This window comes from Marmota monax, unplaced genomic scaffold (assembly GCF_021218885.2).
Source record: "Marmota monax isolate L192 unplaced genomic scaffold, Marmota_monax_Labrador192_F-V1.1 WCK01_AAM20220418_F8-fsc00205, whole genome shotgun sequence".
NCBI lineage: Eukaryota > Metazoa > Chordata > Mammalia > Rodentia > Sciuridae > Marmota > Marmota monax.
In genome coordinates, this window is record NW_026692417.1 from 1419348 (window position 1) to 1446341 (window position 26994).

Below are 26994 nucleotides of genomic sequence, written 5' to 3' on the forward strand. Positions count from 1 at the left end.
AGTCCTCTAAATATCACACCCCAGCTGGGCACAGTGGCATACATCTCTAATCCCAGGAACTATGGAGGTTGAGACAGGAGGATCCCAAGTTCAAGGTCAGTCTCAGCAACTTTGTGAGACCCTAAGCAACTCAGCAGACCCTATTTCAAAATTTAAAAAAAACAAATAAATAAATAAAAATAAAAGGGCTGGAGAAGTAGCTCAGTGGTAAAATGCTCCTGGGTTCAATCCTTAGTACCAGTAAATCAATCTCACATCCCTAAATCTAGGAGTGAAAAAGAAATTCAATTATGTGTAAAAGCAATCCAGATTGGGCTTCAGTGATGTCAAAGGTGATGCCCTTCTCCAAGTTATCTTCTGGGACTCTTCAGGGTCCTGAGGTTAATATTTCAGTTCTCTTACCTCTGTCTGCAAAGTAGGAATCAGAGATAGGCAACTTCCTTCCAGTGAGCTAGTTCATGGCTAGACTGGGTCAGGAAATACTTAAGAGGCACATTCAAGGCAAGCAGCTTTGCCTTGGTAGTAATTAGAGTGAACAAACTGGTGTGCTTATCACTTCACTCATACACAGTATCATGGAGGAGGAAACAAAGTGCACTGGAAGGACCTGTCCAGCATCTGCATACAAGCAATACCACCCAGTGAGGCAAAGAAAGCTTATATGGTTAAGAAGTTGAGAGTCACTTAGGCAAGCTCCATTTGCAGTCAGGAAGAACAATTAAATCAATAAATAGGTAGTTTATTAATCATATTAATAACAATGAAGGGTCAAATAATCAGGAATTCAGCCAATCTGGTAGGTATGGATGAAAATGAAATGAGTCTTTTTTTTCCCTCCCTCCCCTCACCCTCCTCATAGGTTTTTATACCTAAATTATGTGAGAGTGATTCATACACACACCCATTATGATTCAGTATAGGAAATGATTTCAAGACCTTTGCTAGTAATGAAAGTTCAAGTTAAGCTCATTAAACCTTAGAGGTTATTTCAGCTGACCACAGTAAGCAAAAATGTCTGGTTGAATTTTTTTACACCTAAAATCAAAGTTAAAAAACAAAACAAAACAAACAAACAAACAAACAACAACAACAAAAAAAACCCACACCCAGCTAAGATTTCAGCTTAAAAAGCAGTGAGGAAAACAACCAACACCCAAATAAGAATGTACACATGAACCTAAATGCTCTGCCCCCATCTTTTCTTCCACTGTCAATTTGAGAATCAGACATACAACACAAGTAGAAAAAATCATAAGGGATACAAGGAAAGGACATAAGGTCAGGGGGCCTCCTGGGTTCCCTGAAATCATGGGCAAAGAGTGGTTCAGTAGCAAATGTATATATATATATATATATAATGACTGTCAGGTTCTCCTAGTCAGCACAACTAACTAGAACTGCAATTTCAAAACATGTGGAAGAGGAGAGAAAACTCTCAGGAAACCACAGATGCTGCTTCTGCTTAAGTCAGTACATCTACTTTCTCAAGTGACATGGAATCAAACCATCACACTTACCCATAATATGAGGCAATAGGTTTTTTTCCCCCTCTCTATGTCACCACTTGTGATGGTATTCCAGACAAGAGTACACAGTTTTCAGTTTTTGCTTTTAAGCAAGGTTTAATTAAACTGCACAGCATTCAGAAGAAAGAAATGTACCAAAGAATTGAACCTGAGACCAGATTATACATTTTAGGGGGTAAGGGGAAAAAAAAGAATCAGTGCTATTTGGGAGAGGGAGCACTATAATCAGAATATATCTCCAAAATAAATCATACAATAAATTATTTTTTAAAGAAGTGGATCCACATGTAGATGGGATGGTCACATACACACACGCATGCACACACACATCATTCTAGTCTTTTATTCAGTGTTAACTGTGACTTCCATGTTGGTCACTGTGGAAAACGACAAAGGTTAGACATGAGAAAAGAAGGCTAGGCACTCTCTGCCATCAGTGGAATGAGATTTAAGATAATTAGAGAAGGAACCCACCAAGTTGTCACAAACAAGAGTAGAAAGTAGGAAACAGCAGTTATCAAGGAAGATTTTAATTACTTCAGAGGGAAAGGAAGAAAGCACAGAAATCTAACACAAGTAAAGGCACAATGAACGTGGAGTTGAATGGAACCAAACCCTTCCTTCAGTCAATTATCCCTTTTTCATTTTTTTGCATGTGATTTTGAAGGTGGTTATAGTTTTGTTTAATTTTGTTTTTAAGATATAAGTCTTGAAGGCAGAGCTATAATGCTCACCCCCCCCTTTCCCTCCCATTCCCTAAATTAGGGTGGCTTAACAGAAAGCCACCATGACTACATAACTAGGGACTAATATTCAACAGGGAGAGAAAGACTACAACTGGAATGTGAAGAATATGATTTTGCAGTTGATTGTAGGTTGGGTTTCCAGGACAGCTCAGTGTAGTGCCATCAAAGAGCCTCTGATCCCCTATACTCCACCCCCAGAGCTTCACAGAAAGGAAGGACCCTGGAGTAACACTTCTCCCTCACTCCCATAAGCACTCAGCCTACAGATTATTTCAAGTGATCAGGAGAATTAAAACACACCCCAACCCTGAGTTGCTCTGTAGCAAGTCTATTTACATTTTTTTCTCACCTCTTCCTGGAGGTAAATCTGGGTTTCAAGCTGAGAAGCCAAAGGGGTGAGGGGAGTCCCCCAGTGCAATGGCCAGTCTCCTTGCCTTTGCCAGTTAAGAGGGCTGGGACAAATTCCTGGAGACAGCAGCCTCATGTCTATCAGCTGGTATAGTCCTAGGCTCTTACTCTGCTGGCGTAGGCTGTGAAAATGGTGGGGCTATGCAGCTGGATCAAATCCCATTGATGAAGAAAACCATACCTGGAATATCAACATGCCTTGGTCCAGGTTTGGTGACCAGAGAGGGGGAAGACAGGCATCTAGCTCATTTAAAAACCTGGAGGTCACTGCCCTGCTTCCTAGAAAGGACAGTAAGAAACAACTATTACGTTTTTCCCACTAAGGAAAAACATCATAAAACCAAGCCCACACAATCACTGTTAACACAGCTTCTCAGATGCTTAGTTGGGCAATGTCTCTTCCCTCCAGGAATGGAGAAGGGAGTTAATGGGGACTGGGCTATAGCCTCAACATGAGACCACCTGATCTTTGACATCCCCATGAGCAGATAAAAAGAACAGTTTTAAAGGTGAGAAGTTTTAGTGCTCTTGCAGCTAGCCCACCTTAAACCTATATTACAAGCTCTGTACAACATACAAAATAGACCAATAATTATGAGGATCACATTCCCATCTTCAATAGCAAATATACATGATAATAAATCTGTTATTAACAGTGGGAAGAAATAATGTATAAGGCAAAGATATTTAAATAGGTGCTGTGTCATTAACATGTCCCAAAGGAGAAAAGCCATTTGATTAGATCCAGACCCAGGCCTTTTTGTTTTTCATGAGGCCAAGACAGTTAAAGTACAATCAATATCCATGTGACACAGTCCAAATGCTGAGGAATATGAGTGGTAGCAGGTCATGGGGAGGAAGATATCAGCCCCAATGAAAAGCTGTGGTTTGGTTTTATTTGTGATTCTTATTTTGATGCTCTATGTATGTTTGAATAAAGGAAAAAGAAAAACACACTTTGATAAACACTGTACAAAAGGCATCAACTCCCATTTCAAAAATAAATGGGAAGACTTCACAGTCAAAGTTCAGTAACTTGTCACCCTGGAACTCTGCTGCAGTAACAACTCTTGTACTCTCCTCTCTCTCAGCTCTAGTCACTTCAGGATGCTGGGGAAATGTCTGGGAGGTAACTGCTAACAGATTTAAAAAGAAGCATGATAAATAATAATTGAAAAAGTCTGGTGACAGACCTAATCATGAGAGTCTATATCCAGAGTTAATGTGGTCTAAGGGATGGCAAAGGACAGAGAGACTCCAAACAGATAACCCAAGTTAAGCCCTCCTTCACCTACCATTGAGAAGATTTGGGTTTCACCTGACATCATGCTCAGATCCTTAGTTTATGATCTAATGGATTAGAAAGGTCCCTGCAGCATTTCAAGCCTGTGATGTTTCAGAAGAGGTTTTTAAATAGTTTTCCCCCTTCATTTCAAAAACAGCCTGGTCTCCCCGCTCTCATGCCAAGTTTTGAGTAGCCTCTATATATGGCAACAACTGTAGCAAACCAATCCATCTGGTGTGTGAAGCCCAGGAGCCCCAACCTGTTGTTGGAGAAGGGAAAGTCACTGTCCCATCATCCAACCTCAGTTGGTCCCTCCATTTTCTCTATGCTCTTTTAATTAAGACCTGGAAGACAAAGAAACAACATATTGCTGGCTACCAAGGAAGACCTATCAGACTGAAGCACACTTCACACCAAAGTCTTTTGTGCTTCTTGGAATAAAGGAATTTTGAGTATCTCCACAAACTTCTACTCACTTCCTCACCCCTTTAACTCTGCTGCATTAGCCCCTGAAATCTTGGGAAGGTGAGCTGGTAAAGAAAGGAATGGAAAGAGCTTTCTCAGTCAGATGGGCTGTGAACTTCAGCGTGAGCAGGCCATAAAGTCTTTTGCAGAGTGTTTTGCCCTTCCCTTCTTAAGTCATTCTGGAGCATGAAGGACTCAAAGGGCTAGGGTTAGTAAGACAAGACTGAGGCAGACTTGAAGTTAAGGCCTAGACCCTGTCTTCCTATTTCCTACCAGCAGTTTTTGGGATTTGTGAATCAGGAATGAATGATGCCCCTGACAAAAAGGAATTTTTCTTTTGAGGAGATGGGGCAGAACCCTTCAGCCTAGCACCCTGAGGAAAGGGGGCAGGAAGTCCTAGAGGACTCAAATGGCTCCTAGTCCCTTAGTTACAGAAGAACTGAATAGCTCTAAAATGATCCTCGGTTTACTTCGCCCTCTCATTTTTTTTTTTTTTTTTTTTTAATATTTATTCTTTTTTTAGTTTTCGGTGGACACAACATCTTTGTTTGCATATGGTGCTGAGGATCGAACCCGGGCTGCACGCATGCCAGGCAAGCGTGCTACCGCTTGAGCCACATCCCCAGCCCCTCGCCCTCTCATTTGATTAAAGTTTTAGTTCAACTAATTAGTATTTAGTGTTTATATCCAACTTACCCCTGGGATTGGGTGGTGGGCAGTGAGAACAAAACTGAAATACCCCTAAAAAATAAAGAAGACCCATTTCCTTGTCCTTTCTCCAAAGCTGACCTTTAAAACAGATCAATTCTCTGCAAACTCCTTTACTGCTTCACTAAAAATGCCCCCTCCCCTCCCACCAAAGTTCTGGCCGTGCCAGCCTCCTAAATGATGGAATATAATCTACCTGCCAAGCTCCCCCCACAGTGGATAAGGGCAGATAAGGGTACCAATCTCCACCCTGCCCAACAATGAGTTCATTCACCACAACAAGGCACCTTTCCCCAGAGGAGAGCAGGAGACATGGAGGCTTTCTCCTCTTCTGGCCAGCAGGGTGTGTTAGAGTAGGGATGGATACAGAGTTTGAGACCCTACTGCCGACGCAAAGAGTCCAATCACCAAGTCCAGAGATGAGATGCATAGATGGAGGTGAGCTGGAAGGATGCTTGGAGTCTAGGATTGTTTGCACAGGAGAAACATGTTAGGAGCTCTCATGCAGGTTTCAGGGGAATGGAGAGGACATTCTGACAAAAAAAGGAGGTCCATCCTTTTTCCTGAGGAACAGGACCAAGCCAGACTTCACCTGAGAATGGGTGGCAGAGGTGGGGCTCCACGGGCAGCTGAAAAAATAAAATAAAAAGACTTTTTAAGCTAATTTTTAAAATCTGGGGACTAGATTGTCTTCTTGTTTTGCTTTGTTTCTTTTAAAGAAAATGAAGATGAGGAGAAGCAGATTTTTGACTTAAGAAAAACAGAAAAATTCTATATTCTATGCAATTATGGAAAAACTTTCTTTACTACTTCTCTTACCTCGGTTTGTTTTGCTGGGATATATTCTCTGAAAATGTTTATATTCTTCTGGAGCAGGAAAATCTTCTACTGGGTGAAAAGAATACTTTGATTCAAAATCATCTGCGAAAAGAACAGAGTATTACCTCATATTGAACTTCTCTTGCTCCACAGACCTCTGACTTATAAGCCCCCCTTACTAATCTTTAAATGCACTCTGACATATGGAGGGCCTGCCTTGCCCATCTAACCAAGGTTCTTAAAGACAGCAAAAGCAGCACCCGAGGTGGCTCCCATGCACAAACTTGATTATTTTAAGGAGCAAGTCTTTGAGCTGATTCTTCAAAATTTCCCATCAAAAATCAGGCAAGAGGGCTGGGGATGTGGCTCAAGCGGTAGCGTGCTCGCCTGACATGCGTGCAGCCCGGGTTCGATCCTCAGCACCACATACAAACAAAGATGTTGTGTCCGCCGAAAACTAAAAGATAAATATTTAAAAAAAAAAAAATTCTCTCTCTCCCTCTCTCTTAAAAAAAAAAAAAAAATCAGGCAAGAACAGGAAACTGCTTCCAACTGTTTGCATGGAAGCAGAAAGAAACAAGAATTCCAAGATTCAATAACATGGTCATTTTATAGATTGTCACCATGGGAAACTACCTGAATTGAATCTACAAATTACAGAATTAACCTCAAATGGTAATATTTTTCTGCAGCTTCTGAGAGATTTGACCACATAGTTCCCTTTCAGCCTAGGTTACCCTCATTTAGTTCTGCAACATACTTGAGAGAGCCACCTCCTTGGTCCCACTACGACTTTCTATGGCCCTCCACAAGAAGGCTCAAATTTCCTATAGGTGCAGTTTAATCACATTACAAAGATTTTTTCATTATGGATGTGTGTTCAAAGCAAACACCTGGTGCATTTAATAGGAACAGACCGAAACATGGGGGATGTGGGCAGGAGGGAAGAAAACAACCACTAAGGAATCCAGAGTGCTAGGGCTACAACAGAGCTTACATAAGCTCTATTCCAGGGGTCCTCCACAGAGGATAAATAATATTCTCTGGACCACATTTTCTATGACTCCATTCCACAACCAGAATCTTTTAGGTAAGGGGTCCCAATACTTATAAACTTGGTAAAGTTAATCTGGTGATTTCCTGATCTAATCAATCTCCTTGCTATACAAATAATAGAAATGAGGCCTAGAGAAATGAAGTGACTTCCTCAAAATGACACAGCTAGTCAGTCAGTGATCTCTGCTGATCAGATAAGAGTTGTGTGATTTTTTTTGTTTGTTTGTTGTTTGTTTCAATACTGGGGATCAAAACAGAGTCTTGGCATACTAAGCTTGTTTTATTTAGTTTTGGGGTACTGGGGATTGAACCCAGGACCCTGCACGTGCTAAGGAAGCACCACTGCCGAGATATACCCCAAGTCCCACTTGTTTAGTTTTTACACAGCTAAAAGGAGCTCTTCCTAGGATATATAATTCTTGTCTGAATGATCTTAAAGAGGAACAGCCTCTGCCATGAAAACTAACCATAAGTAATGATCCTTGGGGGGACTTGAGAGGAGCTTTAGAGTTAGCATGACACCTGATTATATTTCAACCTATTCCAAAGCAACCATGCCTAGAATTCACATAAGAAAAGGTATGTCAATGGATGGGGCATGAAAGTCTGAGGGTATGTGCCTAATAGAAGAAAAAGTAGGTCCCAATCTCCACCATGTCAGTTTAGGAACTGACTTCCTTAACAAGACTCCAAAAATGCAAGAAGTAAAATCAAGAATCAATAAACAGGATGGAATAAAACTAAAAAACTGCTTCACAGCAAAGGAAACAACCAATAATGTGAAGACAGACCCTATAGAATGGGAAAAATTCTTTACCACACGCACCTCCATATAGTATTAACCTCCAGGATACATAAAGAACTCAAAAAACTCAACACCAAAAAAAAACCCCCAAATAATCCAATCAATAAATGGGTAAAGAAACTGAACAGACACTTCAAAGAAGAAGAAATACAATCGATCAACAAATATATGAAAAAATGTTCAACATCTCTAGAAATTAGAGAAATGAAAATCAAAACTACACTTCCATCTTTTTTTTTTTAATTTTTTTTAGTTGTTGATGGACCTTTTTTTATTTTTTAAACTTATTTGTATGTGGTGTTGAGAATCGAACCCAGTGCCTCATGCATGTTAGTTGAGCACTCTGCCACTGAGCCACAACCCCAGCTCCTACACTTCCATTTTATTCCAGTCAGAATGGCAATCATCAAGAATATAAGCATCAAGGGCTGGGATTGTGACTCAGCAGTAGCACATTTGCCTGGCATGTGTGAGGCACTGGGTTCAATTTTCAGCACCACATATAAATAAATAAAATAAAGATCTATCAACAATTAAGAAAAAACAATTAAAAAAAAAGAATACAAGCACAATTAATGTTGGCAAGGATGTAGGAGAAAAGATACACTCATATATTGCTGGTGAGACTGCAAGTTGGTATAACCATTATGGAAAGCAATATAGAGGAGATTCCCCAGAAAACTTGGAATGGAACCACCATTTGACCCAGTCATCTCAATCCTAGGTTTATACGCAAAGGACTTAAAATCAACATTCTATGGTGACACAGCTCTATCAGTGTTTACAGCAGATCAATTCACAATAGCTAAACTATGGAACCAACAAAGTGCACTTCAACATATGAATGGATAAAGAAACTGTGGTATATATACACAATGGAATATTACTCAGCCTTAAAGAAGAATAAAACTATGGCATTTGCCAGTAAATGGATGGAACTGGTGAATATTATGCTAAGCAAAATAAGCCAACCCCAAAGTACCAAAGGCCGAATGTTTTCTCTGATATGTGGATGCTAAGAAGGGAGGGGAGAGGGTGAAGGTAGGAATGATAGTAGAATGAATTGGACATTATTACCCTATGTGCATATATGATTACAGACCCTGTAACTCTATATCATGTACAACTAGATGCATGAGAAGTTATACTCCATTTATGTATGATGTGTCAAAATGCATTCTACTGTCATGTATAACAAGTAGAATAAAAAAAAAATTTTTTAAAGATTTAGACATTAAAAAAAAATGATTGAGAGTAAATGTCAGAAAGGAACTGCTGTAAACAAAGATTATCTTGTGGCCATTCCCATTCCACACTAGCCATCTGGCAGCCAAGACACTGCAGTCAGTGAAGTAACCACAGGAACTCTGAGGCAAAACAACTACTTACCCAAGAAAGATCGAACAGTTGTGATAGAATCTCTGTGGCCATTTCTCAGGGGTGGTGGAGGAGGGGGTGGCCCAGCTGGCGTCCTTGAGGGTGGAGGTGGGGGCTTTCCTCTGTTCAGGGGTTCTGACCCATGCATTCGGTATGGGGGTGGGGGTGGAGGAGCATCCCTGGCACCATTTCTGATCATGGGGGGCGGAGGTGGAGGAGCTGCAATTAAAATTCAAAGTAGTTAGGTTTGGGTGTTGAGCTGGCAAGGGGAAGGAGGATTTGAGAGACACGGCAAAAAGTGTCTTAGTGCTTTCCTGAATAACTGGGTGCTATGAGCCTCTCAGTAGCATGTTAAATATCATATTCACCTTCCCCCTCATGCTTATTTCTTGAATAGCACTGTCACTTTTCCAGGTATCAAAGTTTCAGACCTTTTTTAGTTTCCACAAATGAGTCAAGAATCCTATCTATTCTTGATGTCTTTCCCCTAGCTTTTCCATCCCTTCCTCCACAATTCTAATTCAGATCATCTCACATTTAGCCTGTTCTGCAAAAGCCTTCCAAGTATTCTCCTTGCATCCAATCTCTTACGGCTCAAATTTAACTTCCTAAAATACTTGCTTCAATCTTTTCAAGGCTTTTGCATCTTGTACAAAAGAAAGTTTCAAGCCCTTTGCTTAAATAGTAAACTACATCAGTAAGCCGGATCTCTTCTTTTCCTCCCTTCCTCCCTCTTTTCCTTCTTCCTCTTTTCTTTAGAAAAGAAACCAGCAGAGCTTTACTACTGAGCCACATCCCCAGCCCTTTATTTTTTATTTTGAATCAGGGTCTCACAAAGTTGCTGAGAGTCTTGCTAAACTGCTGAGGCTGGCCTTGAACTTGCAATCCTCCTGCCTCAGCTTCCCAAGTCTCCAGTATTATAGGAGAGCACCACCATGTCTAGCTCTTCTTTCTTAATTTCTACACTGGGTCAGGTGCCCCTCTTCTGCACTACACAGTATATCCATACCACTCTACTATACTGCATTATAACTATTCATTATATGGGCTTCTTCCCTAGTATACTATGTACTCCCTAATGTCTGAATAGTTCCTTCTTCTGTGCAAATGTACAGCACATGGGAAGTATTCCATGTCTAATGAATAAACTGAATCCCTGTTTTGTTCTTGTGGCTCTCCCTGCAATACTCTGAAATCCCTCTTTCCTTAATACCAAGTCCTATCTTTTTTTTTTTTTTTTAATTTGTTTTAGTTGTTGTTGGACACAATACCTTTATTTATTTTTATGTGGTGCTGAGGATCGAACTCAGTGCCTCACACGTGTTAGGTAAGCACTCTACCATTGAGCTATAACCTCAGCCCCCAAATCCTATCTATCTTTCAGGGTTCAATTCAAGTCCTATCTTCTCAAGGCTTTCTTCAAAGCAATCTACTCTATTTTGAGCTTCTCCTTTTTTGGTATCTTACAGCATATATTCCAAAACTTTACAGTACAGACTAAATTGAGTGTTTTTCAGAATATATATAGTAGATTCACCTTGGGAAGTTACATATATACAGTGTTTTTCTCATTGCTCAAAAAACTTGGGAGCACCTCTTTTGGAAGTGCCTCCAAAGCCAGTTTATGAGAGCCATTGATATTATTATGGGAAGTCACATTGCACTTCTGAGGTTGTCACATCGCCATCAACAACAAAAACATTTGGCTGGATATAGTGGTGCATATCCTTAATCTCAAGCAACTCAAAAGAGTTGGAGAGGGGCTGGGGATGTGGCTCAAGCGGTAGCGCGCTCGCCTGGCATGCGTGCGGCCCGGGTTCGATCCTCAGCACCACATACAAACAAAGATGTTGTGTCCGCCGAAAACTAAAAAATAAATATTAAAATTCTCTCTCTCTCTCTCACTCTCTCTTTAAAAATAAATAAACACTTAAAAAAAAAAAAAAAAAAAAAAAGAGGCAGGAGGCTCCCCAAATTCAAGGCCAGCCTGGGCAACTTAGCAAGACCCTGTCTCAAAATAAAAATAAAAAAGATTGGGGATACACATATTGTAATCAGTCACTACATTTCTAGGGTCAATTCCACAGAAATAAAAGTGTCACTATGAAAGCTTAAAAAAAAAAAGGCAGGGGAGCTAGGTGCAGTGGTGCATGCCTATAATCCCAGTGGCTCGGGAGGCTGAGACAGAAGGACTGTGAGTTCAGAGCCAGCCTCAGCAACTTAGCAAGGCACTAAGCAACTCAATGAGACTCTATCTCTATATAAAATACAAAATAGGGCTGGGGATGTGGCTCAGTGGAAATGCCCCTGAGTTCAATCCCAGTACCCATAAAAAGGTGGGGAGGGGTAGGCAGAGGGTTTAGGTGGAATGCTCCTAGGTTCAATCCTCATACCAAAAAAAGGAAAAAAACAAAACAAAACAAAAAAATGTGTACCTATCTCTGACTCTGCTTCTTGGCCATTTACAAAAATAAAATTCATCCTTACAAGACAAAACTTTGCCAAGAAGCTGATATCAAAAATATGCCTAAGGGCTGGAGTTGAAGCTCAATGGTAGAGCGCTGGCCCATCACATGTGAGACACTGGGTTCAATCCTCAGCACATAAAAATAAATAAATATGGGCTGGGGTTGTAGCTCAGTGGTACAGCACTTGCCTACTATGTGTGGGGCACTGGGTTCAATCTTTAGCACCACATAAAAATAAATAAACAAAATAAAGGTATTGTGTCCATCTACAACTAAAAAAATTAATTAATTTTAAAAAAACTTAAAAAGCATGCCTGAGAAAAGGGCAATATCACTGGAATGGGTTCTACAGTGTTTAGGTTGTATTATCATAGGCTTTTCATTAACAAGAGCAGCTACCATTGACTGGGTATCCATCACATTCCAGGCATTTCACTATGTACTAAGTCTTTATAATATATATATATAATTTATTTATTTTTATTTATTTTTTTAGTTGTAGGTGGACATAATGTCTTTATTTTTTACTTTATGTGGTGCTGAGGATCGAACCCAGGGCCTCGCTCGCATATGCTAGGCGAGTGCTCTACCGCTGAGCCACAGCCTCAGACCCTGTACTAAATCTTTAAAAACTCAAAACTCTTACAGCCACTCCTACAAAGTATTTTCTATTATCCCCATTTCACAAATGAAACAACTAGGACTCAGATTATTTGTCTAAGGTCACAGATCTAATAAAAATAGACTCAGCACACATCTGCTCTTTTTCGGTGTGTGTGTGTGTGTGTGAGAGAGAGAGAGAGACAGAGAGAGACACCGGGGATTGAACCCAGGGCCTTCTGCCTGCTAGGCAAGCACTCTACCACTGAGCTATATCACCAGTACCTACATCTTCTCTTTGCAATATCCTCACACTGTTCTACCTCAAGCAATAGGGATCTTATCTCCCTAGATTTTTTTATTTTTTTGTACCAGGAATTGAACCCATGGGCGCTTAACCACTGAGCCACATCCCTAGCCCTTTATTGTATTTATTTACAGACAGGGAGTCTCACTGAGTTGCTTAGGTCCTCACTAAGTAGCTGAGGATGCTCTGAACTCATGATCCTCCTGCCTAAGCCTCCTGAGCTGCTGGGATTACAGGCATGCACCACCACACCTGGCCCTAACTAAGGTGTTGGAAGTGTGTCTTAACACTGTTTTAATTATAAAAGTGGATATTATCATTCCTCCTGAAATACTGTGAGAACTCCTGTAGGGTGATCATATAGCTGAACACAGTAATGGGATGACACACATGAACACACACAATCTAGCACAACAGACTCAATAAATGTTAGTTTTTGTTTCTCATAAGATATGCTAAGAATGTGAATTCTCTCATTCTTTTCAAGGTCTGTTTAAGATATGGGCAGGGGTCATTGGATATAATAAAGATTAATCTCCTTAACACCTAGCAGATCTCTAAGCCTTGTTTTTATCCCAAATCAAAGCTCTTTTTTATTCCCTAAACCCTAGATTTCCTAGGGCCCTGAAAAACTGTATCTACTTATAAGGCAGAGAGGGTTAGCTAGGTTCACAAGGATACCAGCTAGACATTAGACAGGTAACAGTGAGGAATGCCAACCTGAGCTGGCCAAAACAGAGTAAGACAAGAGTGATCGGCCTGGCTTATCCAGCTCCTTTCTCACAAAGGGTCATCCCAACCATGTCCCACTCTCTCTAATAAGCCTCTGAGCTCTTTGTCAGATCCTGTTTTAAGACTATTTCAAATGACAGAGCAAGAGTCCAAAGACCCTAAAAAAACAATCAGCTTGCAAAAGAAGCCCTGGGGTAGGAGATAGCCTTTTGGAATCCAAAATAATCCGAGTTTTGAAGAAAACATGATGGATCAATTTTCTCTTTTGATTCCCTTAAAAAAGGACCGTATTTTACTCCTCAAAGGAAAATTTAAGAAAATAAACTCTATGGATCAATGAAACCAAGTTTTCTGGTGGCTGAGCACTCTTGAGAAGGTAAAAGAGTCCATGCTCTTCAAATATAAATAATTCATATAGAAACAAAAGGACATTGTCACATAATAGTGCCACAATATTATCTGAAAGAGGTAAATCCATAAACTACTTAGAAGTAATTGGCATAAAACCAGTAAAATTCATCAGCACCTCACATTTTCACACATACTTTTATTTAGTTTATTATGTTTTTATTTTTAAATTTTAATTAATTTATTTTTGCAATACTGGAGATTGAATGCAGGGTGCTGTGACACTTAGCTACACCCCCAGCTCTTTTTACTTTTTATTTTGAGACAGGGTCTTGTTAGGCTATTGAAGCTAGCCTGGAACTGTGATCCTCCTGCCTCAGCCTCCCAAGTTACTGGGATTACAGGCAAGCCTGTGCCACCATACCTGAATCACTTACAGATAAGAAACAGAAAATCAGAGCGATCTGCCCAAAGCCATACAACAAATAGTGTCACTACTCAGAAAACCTCAGATAAAAATATCTTTTTTTCCCAATGTACAACTCTTAAGAATTGCTGTTCTCTGGCTGGGGTTGTAGCTTAGTGATAGAGTGCTTGCTGGACATGTGGGAGGCACTGGATTTGATTCTCAGCATCACATATAAATAAAAAGCAAAATAAAGGTCCACTGACAACTAAAAATTAAAAAAAAAAAAAGAATTGCTGTTTTGGGCGGGTTTGTAGCTCAGTGACAGAGCACTTGCCTAGTGCACGTGAGGCACTGGGTTTAATCCTCAGCACCGCGTAAAAATAAATAAATAAATAAATGTATTGTGTTTGTCTATAACTAAAAAAATAAAATAGATAAAGAAAGAACTGCTATTCTGGTTACTGATGAGATATAAGCCGAGGCCTCTCCCAGTCCAACATTGGTAATGGCTAACTAGATAGAAGAACAAAGATCATAATTTCAAAATTTTCCAAACAAAGCACATAGAACTGAGATGTGAGAAGCAAGACGTTTATAGACTATTCAAACCATACAGAAATTGTGTTTTTCTATGCTTCTCTCCTGGATGGGTTTGAAAGATAACAAGCTTTTTCCAAATAAAGTGTCTTTTAAAAAAATCATTAAATTAAAAAAAAAAAAAAAAAGGCCAGATTTGGTGGCACACACCTGTAAGCCCAAGAATTCAGGAGGCTAGAGTAGAAGGATTGCAAGTTCTAGGCCAGCCTCAACAACTTGCAAGACCCAGTCTTAAATTTTAAAAAAAGGGCTAGGGATTCAGCACACTGGTAGAGTGCCCCTGGGTTCAACCCCCAGTATCTCTCACACACACAAAATAATAATAATTAATTAAACCTGAACTTCTTAGAATCAGGGGCCACCTTAGGACTATATCCTAATGGCAAAAACTAGGGAAATATGGGTCAAAAACGTACGGACTACTGTTTGGCCTTTATTAGATTGACAACTCCTAAAGTACAAATCTGTATGTACCTAACTAAGCAGCAGCACAGGTTAATGGACTTTTGCTTTTTTTTTTTTTGTACCAGGGATTGAACCCAGGGCACTTAACCACATCCCCAGCCCTTTTTATGTTTTATTTTGAGATAGGGTCTTGCTAAGTTGCTCAGGGCCTCACTAAATTGCTGAGGCTGGTTACTTTCCATCCTCCTGCCTCAACATTCCAAGTTGCTGGGATTACAGACGTGCACCACCATGCCCGGCTTAATGGGCTTATAATGCATACTTCTTGAAGACAAGACTTTTATTGTTGAAACAGTATCTTACTATGCTGCCCAAGCTGGACTCAAACTCCTGGGCTCAAGAGATCTTTCTGCCTCAGTCTCCCGAGTAACTTAGACTACAGGCATATGATACCATGCCCAATGACAATTTCTTTATCAACATTCTATACACATAAAGATTAATATATATACACAAAGAGCTTAACAGCCACTTTTGGGAGGAATGGTTCAAAGTCCAATAACATAGGAATACAGGTTTATATACCCACACCCCACTCTCCCTTACAATCACACATGCCCCAAAAATGCCAACACTGGTTATATACAATTCTGCACCTTATTCTGTACCTGCAAATGCACAGCTGAACACACACCATGTTGATTACTCTTACTTAAAACATATGGCCCCTAATCTGAAGTAGGCCTTTTACGTTTTAGCTACCCAAGAATGCTAGTCCAGTCAACTCCCACGTTCCAAATGACCATTTCATGCCTTTTCTCTCTATCCTCAAACTGTTCTCTCCTTCCCTATCACTTATAGCTGATGTTCTTCACTGTGAAAACAAGCAAATTAGAGGAAACTTCACAAACTCCTACTACTGCACTACTTATTCTCTTGTTTCTATGGAAGACCCCTTACCTATAGATCAGATCCCATTTCCTCCTATCTCCTCAAAGACTATTCAGGTAAATTGTTCCCACTCTGCTGGTTTGTTGGTTTGTTTGTTTTGGTCCTCTGATACTAAGACCAATGTCAGTTCTCAGCCTCCAACTTACCAGACTCTTCAACAGAAAAGAGGTGCTCACTTTACCTTGAGGTTTTTCCATCACTCTCTTGGTTTTTCTCCCTCCTTCCTCATTAGAGGATTTTTATTTCCTCTGCTGGGTTTGCTTCATCTCTAACATAGGAGGCCCCAGCCACAGACATTTTCTATATATAACTACCTCCTTAGGTGATATCATCAAGCATGTGGTTTTTGATGCCATTCAGATTAACCTCTCTAGCCCAGATCTCTCCCCTAAACTTTAAAGTGTCATTCAATCACCAATTCACTCTCTCTCCTTGGACGTCTAATAGGCATCTCAAACTTATTTAATGCCAAAAACCAAACAGCACTCCTCTACCAAATCTGCTGCTGTCTTACCCACCTGCCCAGTTTATTCCAACAGCCTCCTGAGTGGTCTCCTTTTTGCCACCTCAATCTTCCTACAGTCTGTTCTCAACACAGAAGCTAGTGGTCTCATTAAATGGAAAATCAAATAAATACTACTTCTCTGTTAACCCCCGCCCCCCAGTAGCTAGCTCCCCATCACAGAGTTCAGTCCAAACTCTTCACAAAGTCCTACAATGTTCTCTCAGGGAAATCTAGTTTTCTCACCTCCACTCCTGCCACTCTTCCCCTTACTCCTTCTCATCCTGTCAAAATGACCTCCCTACTGTCCCCAAAATGAGTCAAAAATACTCCTTAAAAAAAAAAAAAAAAAAAAGAACAGTCATGCCTTAAGGTCTCTTCACTTGTCCCCATTGCCTGCAATGGTTATACTCTTCAGAGAATTTCTAAGCTTACCCATCGTAATTTCAGGTCTTTGCCAAATTGTCACTATTTAAAAAATAAAAAGAGCTAGAGATGTGGCTCAGTGGTTAAGCACCCGAATTCAATTCCCCAGTACCAAAAAAAAAAAAAAAAAAAAGTGCTGAGTGCAGTGGCACATGCCTGTAATCCCAGCAATTCAGGAAGCTAAGGCAGGAAGATCACAAGTTTGAGATCAGTGTCAGCCACTTAGCAAAACTCTATCTCAAAATGAAAAACAAAAAAGTCTAGAAATGTGGCTCAGCGGTAAAGCACCCCTGGGTTGAATTCCCAATACCAAAAAACAAAAACTAAAAAAAAAAAATCATTGTATCAGTAAGGCTTTGTCCTGACTCTACCTACTCCTCCTCCATCTCAAAGTATTTCCTCATTCCCACCCTCATATTTCTTCTCTCCTTTGTGTTTCTCCAAAGTAAACCATGTACTATATATTTGTTTTACTACTTTATCCAGAACAAGAATTTTTTATCTTTTCTATTTACTCATGTTTCCCTAACAACAGAGTCTGCCATATAAAACCGCTCTCAAAGCTGAGTGCAGTGCCCCATGCCTGTAATTCCAGTGTCTCAGGAGGCTGAGGCAGGAGGATCACACAAGTTCAAAGCTGGCCTCAGCAACTTAGTGAGGCCCTAAGCAACTTTCCATAACCCTGTATCAAAAAACAAAACAAAAAACAAAAATCAGGCTGGGAGGCTGGGGTTGTAGCTCAGTGGTATAGCGCTTGCTTAGCATGTATGAGGTACTGGGTTTGATCCCCAGCACCACATAAAAATAATAAATAAACAAACAAAATAAAGGTATTTAAAAAAAAAAAAAACAGGCTGGGAATATGGCTCAGTGGTTAAGCATCCCTGGGTTCAATCCCAGGTACCAAAAAAATGGCTCTCAATAATACAAGTGTATGAATTATTCTTCTCCTCAATCACTGAAGGGACACTCTGAGGAAAAAAAGATGAAAAGAAAAAATCATGAAAGGAAATAAAGGGGTTTCCAAACACTTACCTGCTCCTCTACTAGGAGGGTCTCGAGCTGGAGGAGGAGGCCTATTACTCAATAAAGAGGGAGATGCTGAGGTGGGTGGAGGAGGTGCTAGGCCTCTGATAGGCCCGGGTGTCTTCCTATGTAAAGAATTGTGTCTCTGAGGCAGCTCAGGGGCTGATTCATTAGTGGGACTGGAAGGTCCATTGGGGACCCCGGGAGGTTGGCGGTAAGGCGGTGGAGGAGGAGCCAGAGATTGGCCACTTGGTCCTGTTCTGATATTCACAGGGGAAGGAGGTGGTTTGACTGGAGGGGGAGCAGGAGGGCCCTCTCGGCCAGGGTGGAGCCTTTGTCCAGGTGTCGGTGGCAAGGGTTTCTCTCGGTTGTAGGCTGGGGCTTTGTTGCTGTGCATAGGCAGAGGTGTAGGGGGTGCGTTGGCACGACGCCCTGGAGGCGGTGGGGGAGGCGCGGAGGAGCTGTGCTTCATGCCCGTACTGCTGGTGGTGTTGGGCCGAGAAAGGTCCGGTAAAGAGGGTCTCTGCATCCGGGGCAGTTCTGGGAGGGAGGCTCGGCCACTGTCTGTATCATCTTGCGGACGTCCACTGGCTGTAGATACTGGAGGCCTTGGGGCAGCAGCTCTAGAACTGGGGACTTGTAGCGCTGGCTTACCAGCTATGTTCTCTACAAATACATCAGACAACACTGGGTCAACAGAGCAAGGTATCTATTAGATAGTATCTCTACTTCACCTGCCTCCTCAGTGCAACCTTCACGATTCTGGAATTTGTTTTGTTTGTGGTGTTGAGAGTCAAACCCAGGGCTTGACAAATATAAAGCACTCCCTCTATCACTGAGCTACTTCCCAGACTTAGTTCTGAGTTTTTATTTGATTTTAGGCTCAGAATCATTTAAAAATTTTTGCTGATATGAGCTGAATAATTTTTTTGATTTTATTTTTAGTTGGCAAATAATAACTATACATATTTATGGGGTATAAAAAGTGATATATACTCTGTGGAAGGATTAAATCAAGCTGATTAACCAACCTAGCATGTCAAATATTTATTTCTTCACAGTAATAACATTTAAAATCACTCTTTCAGCAATTCTGAAATATATATTATTATTCACTATAATTACCATGCTATGTAATAGATTACTAAAATGTATTTTTCCTGTCTAACTGAAACTCTCTACTCTTTGATCAATATCTCTGTCCTTATCCCCCTTTGATCAATATCTCTGTCCTTACCCGAGCTACTAGTAACCAACATTGTATTCTCAACTTCCACATTCAATTATTTTAGATTCTAAATATAAGTGAGATCATACAGTGTTCGCCTTTCTGTGTCTATCTGGCTTATTTCACTTAAAATAGTGTCCTCCTAGCTTATTTATTGTGGCTCAGTGGTATAGGAATTACAGGCATGACAGAATTTTCTTCTATTTAAATGCCGAATAATATTCTTTTGTATATCTATCACATTTTCTTTACCTAAGTTGAATACATTTTTATTTAACCTCTCAAATTTTGTTTATTCTGTAACTACTCCTCTGTTCCCACCTCAACCACAGTCCTCAACTCCAGATGACCTACTTGGGACAAGTCAGAAATTAACAAATGCACTTTAGAAATCTCCTAAGAAAGTATTTATCAGATACCTGAACCGTCCTTGGCTCCCACAGGGCGGAGCTTCGGCACTCCTCCTTGGAAGAGACCTCCCTTGGGTTGCAGGGCAGCAGCTCCAGAGCCGTAACCACCACTGCTTCCTCTGGGCTCTGGAAAGCATACCATTAAGTTTTCATGTCATATGTTCTGTGCTGATGACCAGTCAACCCCGGGACAACCCCGCCTCTATCTGGGCTTTAATTTGCAAACAAACCAATCTTGCTTTTTTTTTTTTTTTTTTTGCCTTTTCATTTAAAAAAACTAGACCTTTCTACTCCACAGCTTCAAATGGGGATGGAACTCTTCACTGTGATGAAAGAGAAAAAAACAAAAGGAACAAGGAGCCATTCTTCTCTTACTTAGGGTGAAGTGATAACAAGTGGGATAAAGAAACGTTCAACAGAGTTCTCTGGGCTCTCCTTTCCAAATCCCAGATGTAAGGGAGCTAACAGTTCAAGGAAACTCTCCTGAGGACTACAGGAATGGAAACTTGTAGCAATTATAAAATCATGTTTTGTTTCAGTCAAGAGGTTTCTAGGAATGTAGTAGTCTCCTCAAAGAACAGCCAAAGATGTGTCCCAACAAGCATTAGAAGGTGGGAGTCTTAACTTGGAGAATACTTGTTAAGGGTCAGGAAGAAACTTCTAAAGTATTCAAATGAGCAAACAGGAAGAGCCAATGGAAGTCCCAGGACAAAAGTTTCTCACTCAAGACTCAATAATAAAAATGACAGCCCAGATAAATCTCCAAGTCAATTCTGGAATCCTCGTGTCTCACGAGGAAATGAAGCTTAGACTCACTCTCGAGGACAGGAGCACTCCGATCATTAATGTTGGTCACCTTCTTCAGTTTGGTCCCTTTGCAAATGTCCTGTAAGAGGGCACCTCTTCCCCGCTGCTCATCTCTACTCAGCTTGGGAGGGTCTATGTTTGCCTGGAGGAAGAGGGAAATAAAATGTTTACCTAAATAGTTCCCTTCATCACAAGCTCAAGATAAATGACCTAAGTGAAACTGGATTCCATAAGAGGCCTGCGTGACCCAATCACACATATGTCCCAAGTGGCCATATCAATGTGCCAGTCTTTTTTCTCCTATTCTAAACTTTTGTGAAGAGTATAGATCTCTTCCTATTCATAAGTTTCATACAGAAGGCCTGCACTAATATTATCCATACGCTAGGTTTTGTGCATTGACCACTCTATACATATCACCATCACCAAGGCAACATTTGAGTCCCAGAAATTGTGCTAAGCATATTATCTATATTATCTCATTAAAACCTAGAAATATTCCTATGAGAAAGGTATTATTATCATTATCCCCCACTTGGAAAGTGTGGACCAGAAGCTGAATAGTTTCTTAAGACAGTACAACTTTGTAAATGGTAAAGCAAAAATCTAAACCCCAATGGCGACCACAAAGCTCATCTTATCTCTACTAACATATCCTGTTGTCTCCATCTTTCTTCAGTTTATACTCTAAACAATATTATAGAATGGATAATAATATTCCCATTCCAAAGAAGAGAAAATAAAGGTTTAGGAAAGTAATGTCACATGATTAGTAAACATAACCAAGATTTAAAGGTCCTTGCCTTGTCTACTCTCCCAATTGAAACTTTCAACATCATGTATTTTTTCAGGTAATTTATTTTCCTCTTAAATGTCAATTCCCAGAGAGCTATGCTTAGCCTCCATCTAAATGTTTCTAAGCAAGCTCATCTAATGGTTTGCATACCACATGTAAGCCCAAAAATCTCACATCTTTTTTTTCTTGTCACCCATGCCTATGATCTGAGCTTCATATCCATATATATGCACCAAAGACTATAGGACATCTCCAAATGAATATTCTACTTGTAAGTATAACACATCAATAATGATATTCCTGAATAGGAAGACCCAATATTATACATGTGTTAAATCTTAACATAATTTGTAAGCTTAGAGCTTTTTAAACTAAACAAATGGAATTTTTAAGAAAATAGGTCTTGTGACTGGGTGCAGTGGCATATGCCTGTAATATCAGTGGCTTGGGAGGCTGAGGTAGAAAGATCCTGAGTTCAAAGCCAGCCTCAGCAAAAGTGAGGTGCTAAGCAACTCAGTGAGACCCTGTCTCTAAATAAAATACAAAATAGGGCACTTGCCTGGCATGTGTGAGGCACTGCATTCATTTCTCAGCACCACATGTAATAAAATAAAAGGTCTATCAACAACTAAATACACACACACACACACACATATAAACAATATAGATAGAGCTGGGGATGTGGCTCAGTGGTCGAGTGTCCCTGAGTTCAATACCCGGTACTCACCTCGACCCCCGGCCAAAAAAAATAGGACGTGTGCCACCAAAAGCCAAGAGTAACAACAGGAGTACAGGGACAGAGCTAATAAATGCAATAAAATATGAAGTTCATAAGCAGATCCAGGTCAATGTAAGAAATAAGAATAGGCTGGGAATATAGCTCAGTTGGTAGAGTGTCTACCTTGCATGCACAAGGCCCTGGGTTCAATCTCCACAACCACAAAAAAAAAAAAAAAAAGAAAGAAAGAAATAAGAAAATGGTGCATGCCCATAATCCCAGCTAAGACAGAGAGAGCAAGACAGGAGGATGACCAGTTCAAGGCAAGACCCTGTCTCAAAATAAAAAGGAGTGAGGATGTAGCTAAGTAACAAAGAAAGTGCCCCTGGGTTTAAACCCCAGTACAACTAAAATAAAATGGTAATAATAAAGGCTGGAGGGGCTGAGTTGGGGCTCAGTGGTAGAATGCTTGCCTAGCACATGTGAGGCCCTGGATTCAAACATCAGCACCACCTAAAATAAAATGAATAAAATAAAGCTATTAAAAAAAAAAAAAAACAAGGCTGGGATATGGCTCAGTGATAGAGAGCTTGCTGTAATGAGGCTCTGGGTTCAATACCCAGTACTTGAAGAATAAAAGTATATTTCTTCAGTACAGAAAAGATAGATTACTAAATATACAGTGGATGACAACTTTTTATAAAGTTAAATTCCTAGTTGAATTATAAAATTAAAGTGTAAAAAACAAAACCATATATGTACTGTACGGAGAAAATAGGTAAGTGGAAGGACCTTCTAAACATGACAAATAAAATATAGGAAAAGACTGACAGAATTACTTATTACAAATTATTTATTTAGGAATATAGGCAGATGACAAACTGGGAGGAAAAGATATTTGGGACAAATGTAATATATGATAAACACAAAGGTAATATCCTACCTATGGAGCTTTACCATATAATGATGACTTAAAAATCAACAGGAAAATAAGCAAAGAACATAGCCAATACTTCACAAAAGAAATCAAATAACCACCAATACAAACAAAATATATATAGTATTAAAAAAGAATGCATGCTAAAACAGAGTATCATTAGTTGCCTATTAAACTGGTAAAGATTACATCATTACTAAAAAGACTACAAGCTTCATGAAGGCAGGGACCACTGCTCACTGCAGTACACGCCTGATACACTGAGCTCAAAAAAAATGTGTATAATGAAGAAGTACCATATGGTGGTCATAAATATTCAGAGAAACAGGCACTCACACCATGTGGGGCAAGATAAATTGGCATAATCTTTCTAAAAAGTAATTTCACAATATGTATCAAAAGCCTTAAGAAAGTCTGGCACAAGAATTCTACTTCTTGAAATTAATTTTACAGTCAGGCACTGTGTCACATAGCTGTAATCCCAGCGTCTCGGGAGGCCAGGAAGCTGAAATAGGAGGATTGAAATAGGAGGCCAGGGCTGATGCTGTAGCTCAGTGATAGAATGCTTGCCTAACGTGTGAGGCACTGGGTTTGATTCTTAGCAGCACATAAAAATAAGAACAAAAAACTAAATAAAAAAGAAAGTTTGAGGCCAGCCTTAGCAACCCAGCAAGATCCCTAAGCAACTTATCAAGACTTTGTCTCAACCAAAACAAAACAAAACAGACCAGGTTCAATGGTGCACACCTGAATCCCAGCAGCTCAGGAGGCTGAGGCAGGAGGATGAGTTCAAAGCCAGCCTCAGGAATGTCAAGGTGCTAAGCAGTTCGGTGAGACCTTGACTCTAAATACAATACAAAATAGGGCTGGGGATGCAGCTCAGTGGTTGAGTGCTCCTGAGTTCAATCCCCACAGTACTCGCCCCCCTGAAAACAGAAAACAAAAAACAAAACAAAACAAAAAATGGGCTGGAAATGTGGTTCAGTGGTTAAATGCCCCTGAGTTCAACCCCCCAGTACAAAATAATAATAATTATTATTGTGCTTTTATAAAATATTTTTTAGATGTTGATGAACCTTAATTTTATTCATTTATTTATATGCAGTGCTGAAAATCGAACCCAGTGCCTCACACATGCTAGGCAAGCACTCTACCACTGAGCGGTGATCCCAGCCCAATTGTATTTTTTTTAAAACAGGTTCACTATTAGTGTAACTTCTTATTTTTTAAATTTATTTAGGTAATTTTTGGTTTTTTTATTGTTCTTTTTTTTTTTTGGATTGAACCCAATCCAAAAAACTCACTTAACCACTGAACCACATTCCCAGCCACCCCCCTTTTTAGTTGTAGATGGACACAATATCTTTATTTTGTTTATTTATTTATATGTGGTGCTGATGATAAAATCCAGTGCCTCTCAGAGCTAGGCAAGCACGCTACCACTGAGCCACAACCCCAGCCCCATCCTTTTTTTTTTTTTTTTTTTGATTTAGAGACAGGATCTCACTGAGTTGCTAAGTGCTTTGCTAAGTTGCTGAGGCTGTCTTTGAACTCCCAATCCTCCAGCCTCAGCCTCCCAAGCTGCTGGGATTATAGGTGTATGCCATGGCACCCAGCCTAACTTTTATTTATTTATTTTTTTAAACTTTTTTTTTTTTTAGTTGTAATTGGACACGATACCTTTATTTTTATGTGGTGCTGAGGATGGAACCCAGCACCTTGCACGTGGTAGGCAAGTGCTCTACCACTGAGCCACAACCCCAGCCCCAGGAATTAGTTTTGAGGGGGGGAAAAAATGCACAAGGCTACTAATTGCAATAAATTATTTATAACAGCATATAACTGAAAATAATATAAAAGTTCAACAAAAAGGAACAATGAAAATATAACTATACAATGGAGTACCAGTTAAGCTCTTAAAGATGTAGAACTGTCTCAGCAGTAAACATTTTGACACAATCATAAAAATATTACAAAACAATAGTGTTACTCCAGTTTTCTCTTCTATAAAACAGGAATAACAATAGAACCTGTCACACAGGTAGTTTTGGGAATTAAATGAGGTGCCACTTTTTTCTTTTTTTTTTTTCGTTGTGGTGCTAGAGATTGAACCCAAGGCCTCACACATCATTAGGCAAGTGCTATCTACCTCTTAGCTACATTCCTAGTGAGATCAAACTTTTATTTATTACTTTTTGGAGGGATACTAGGGATTGAACCTATGCACACTTAACCAGTAAACCATATCCCCAGCCCTTTTTATTTTTATTTTTTGTTTTGAGACAGAGTCTTGCTGAGGCTGGCTTTGAACTTGTGATTCTCCTGCCTCAGCCTCCTTAGCTATGAGGTCACACTTTTAAAAAGATTGTTAGTACAGTGCTTAGTGTATATAGTAAAAGCTCAATAAACAATATATACTTTAGGAGGAAAAAAGGTATACACAGAAAACTTCTGCAAGTACATACTGTACAATGATATACTACTGAAGATTATTATCATGCAATAATTCTTGGTTTTCTTGTATTTTCTAATTTTCCTACAGTAAATATAAAACACAATCTTAACAAAAGTTAACCATAGTTTGGCATTTTTTACTTTTATTAGTATTTCCTAATTTTATACAAACTTTTTTTGGGGGAGAGGTAATAGGGATTGAATCCAGGGACTCACTCATGTACAGAATTCATTTCCAGGCCTTTTTATTTTGAGACAGAATCCTACTAAGACGCCCAGATTGGCCTTGAATTTGAATTTGCAATCCTTTCTCAAGACTCTAGAGTTGTTGGGATTACATGTTTGTGCCATTGTACCCAGCTCCACAATCACATTACAATAACAGTTCTGAAAATACTATTACTCAATACCCCCCAAAATGACACTATTAAACATTTAAGGACATGAGAAGCCATTCATACCATTCACAATATAGTAATGAAAAAAAAATCAGATTAGAAATCCGTATGTATAGTATGCACAGCCTCTTTTTTTTTTTAAGTAGAAGGGAAAGAAGAAGGGGGAGATATACATAAAACCATTATGAAGACTGGATTATAAGCTGGGTGCAGTTGTGCACACCTGCAATCTCAGCAGCTCAGGAGGCTGAAGCAGAAGGATTTCGAGTTCAAAGCCAGACTCAGCAATGGCAAGGTGTTAAACAACTCAGTGAGACCCTGCCTCTAAATAATTAAATACAAAATGTGGCTCAGTGGCTGAGTGCCCGAGTTCAATCCCTGATAAGGGTGGAGATTGGATTATGAATGGCTATTCCTTTTTCCTTATCCACAGTTTCTAAATTTTTAAATATATCTCCCCCCCCATTCCAGTTCTAGGGACTGAACTCAGGGGTGCTCTATCACTGAGCTGTGTCCCCAGCCCTTTTCATTTCTCATTTTTATTTATTTATTTTTGGGGGGTCAGGGATTGAATTCCAAGGGACTCAACCATTGAGCCACATTTCCAGCCCTATTTTGTATTTTATTTAGAGACAGGATCCCACTGAGTTGCTTAGCACCTTGCTTTTGGCTTAGGCTTTCTTTGAACTTGCAATCCTCCTGCCTCAGCCTTTTGAGCTGCTGGGAACAGGTGTGTGCCAACACACTGGCTTATTTTTTATTTTGAGGCTGGGTCTCTAAGTTGTTTAAGGCCTCTTTAAATTGCCCAGTCTGGGCTTAACTTATGAATCTCTTGCCTCAACCTCTGAGACCCTGGGATTATAGGTATGCATTACACCCAGCTGAACATATTACTTTTGTAAAGAAAATATTATTAAACTTGTCCAAAACTGAGCTCTTTCACAAACATAATTATTTCTTAAATAAAACCATCAATCTAGCTCCCAAATCTCTCAAATCTCCTTCCTCTTTCTGTCACCAAACTCTTTACGATTTTACTCTCTGGGCTGGGGTTGTAGCATGGTGGTAGAGTGCTTGCCTAGCTTGTGTGTGGCAATGGCTTCAATCCTCAACACCACATAAAAAAAATAAATTAAATAAAGGCATTGTGTCTATCTATAACTAAAAAGAAATATTTTTAAAAAACATTTTACTTTCTAGGACTGGGGTTGTGGCTCAGCAATGGAGGGCTCGCCTAGCATGTGTGGGGCCCTGGGTTCGATCCTCAGCACCACATAAAA

At 39.9% G+C, this 26994-nt stretch overlaps 1 protein-coding gene across 5 annotated transcripts in view; it reads right to left on the reverse strand.

Moving 5' to 3' along the window:
* Positions 1-723: 723 nt before the first annotated feature.
* Positions 724-26994, reverse strand: part of Wipf2 (WAS/WASL interacting protein family member 2) — a 47706-nt gene continuing 21435 nt past the window's right edge. For all 5 annotated transcript variants that reach the window (XM_046442708.2, XM_046442709.2, XM_046442710.2 and 2 more), the window contains exons 3-8: positions 20421-20553; positions 19614-19730; positions 17976-18632; positions 9208-9414; positions 5958-6059; positions 724-5767 (exon numbers count right to left, since the gene is read on the reverse strand). In XM_046442708.2, the coding sequence (XP_046298664.1) occupies positions 5727-5767; positions 5958-6059; positions 9208-9414; positions 17976-18632; positions 19614-19730; positions 20421-20553 (1257 nt within the window). In that variant the 3' untranslated portion in view covers positions 724-5726. The remainder of the gene's footprint in view (positions 5768-5957; positions 6060-9207; positions 9415-17975; positions 18633-19613; positions 19731-20420; positions 20554-26994) is intronic.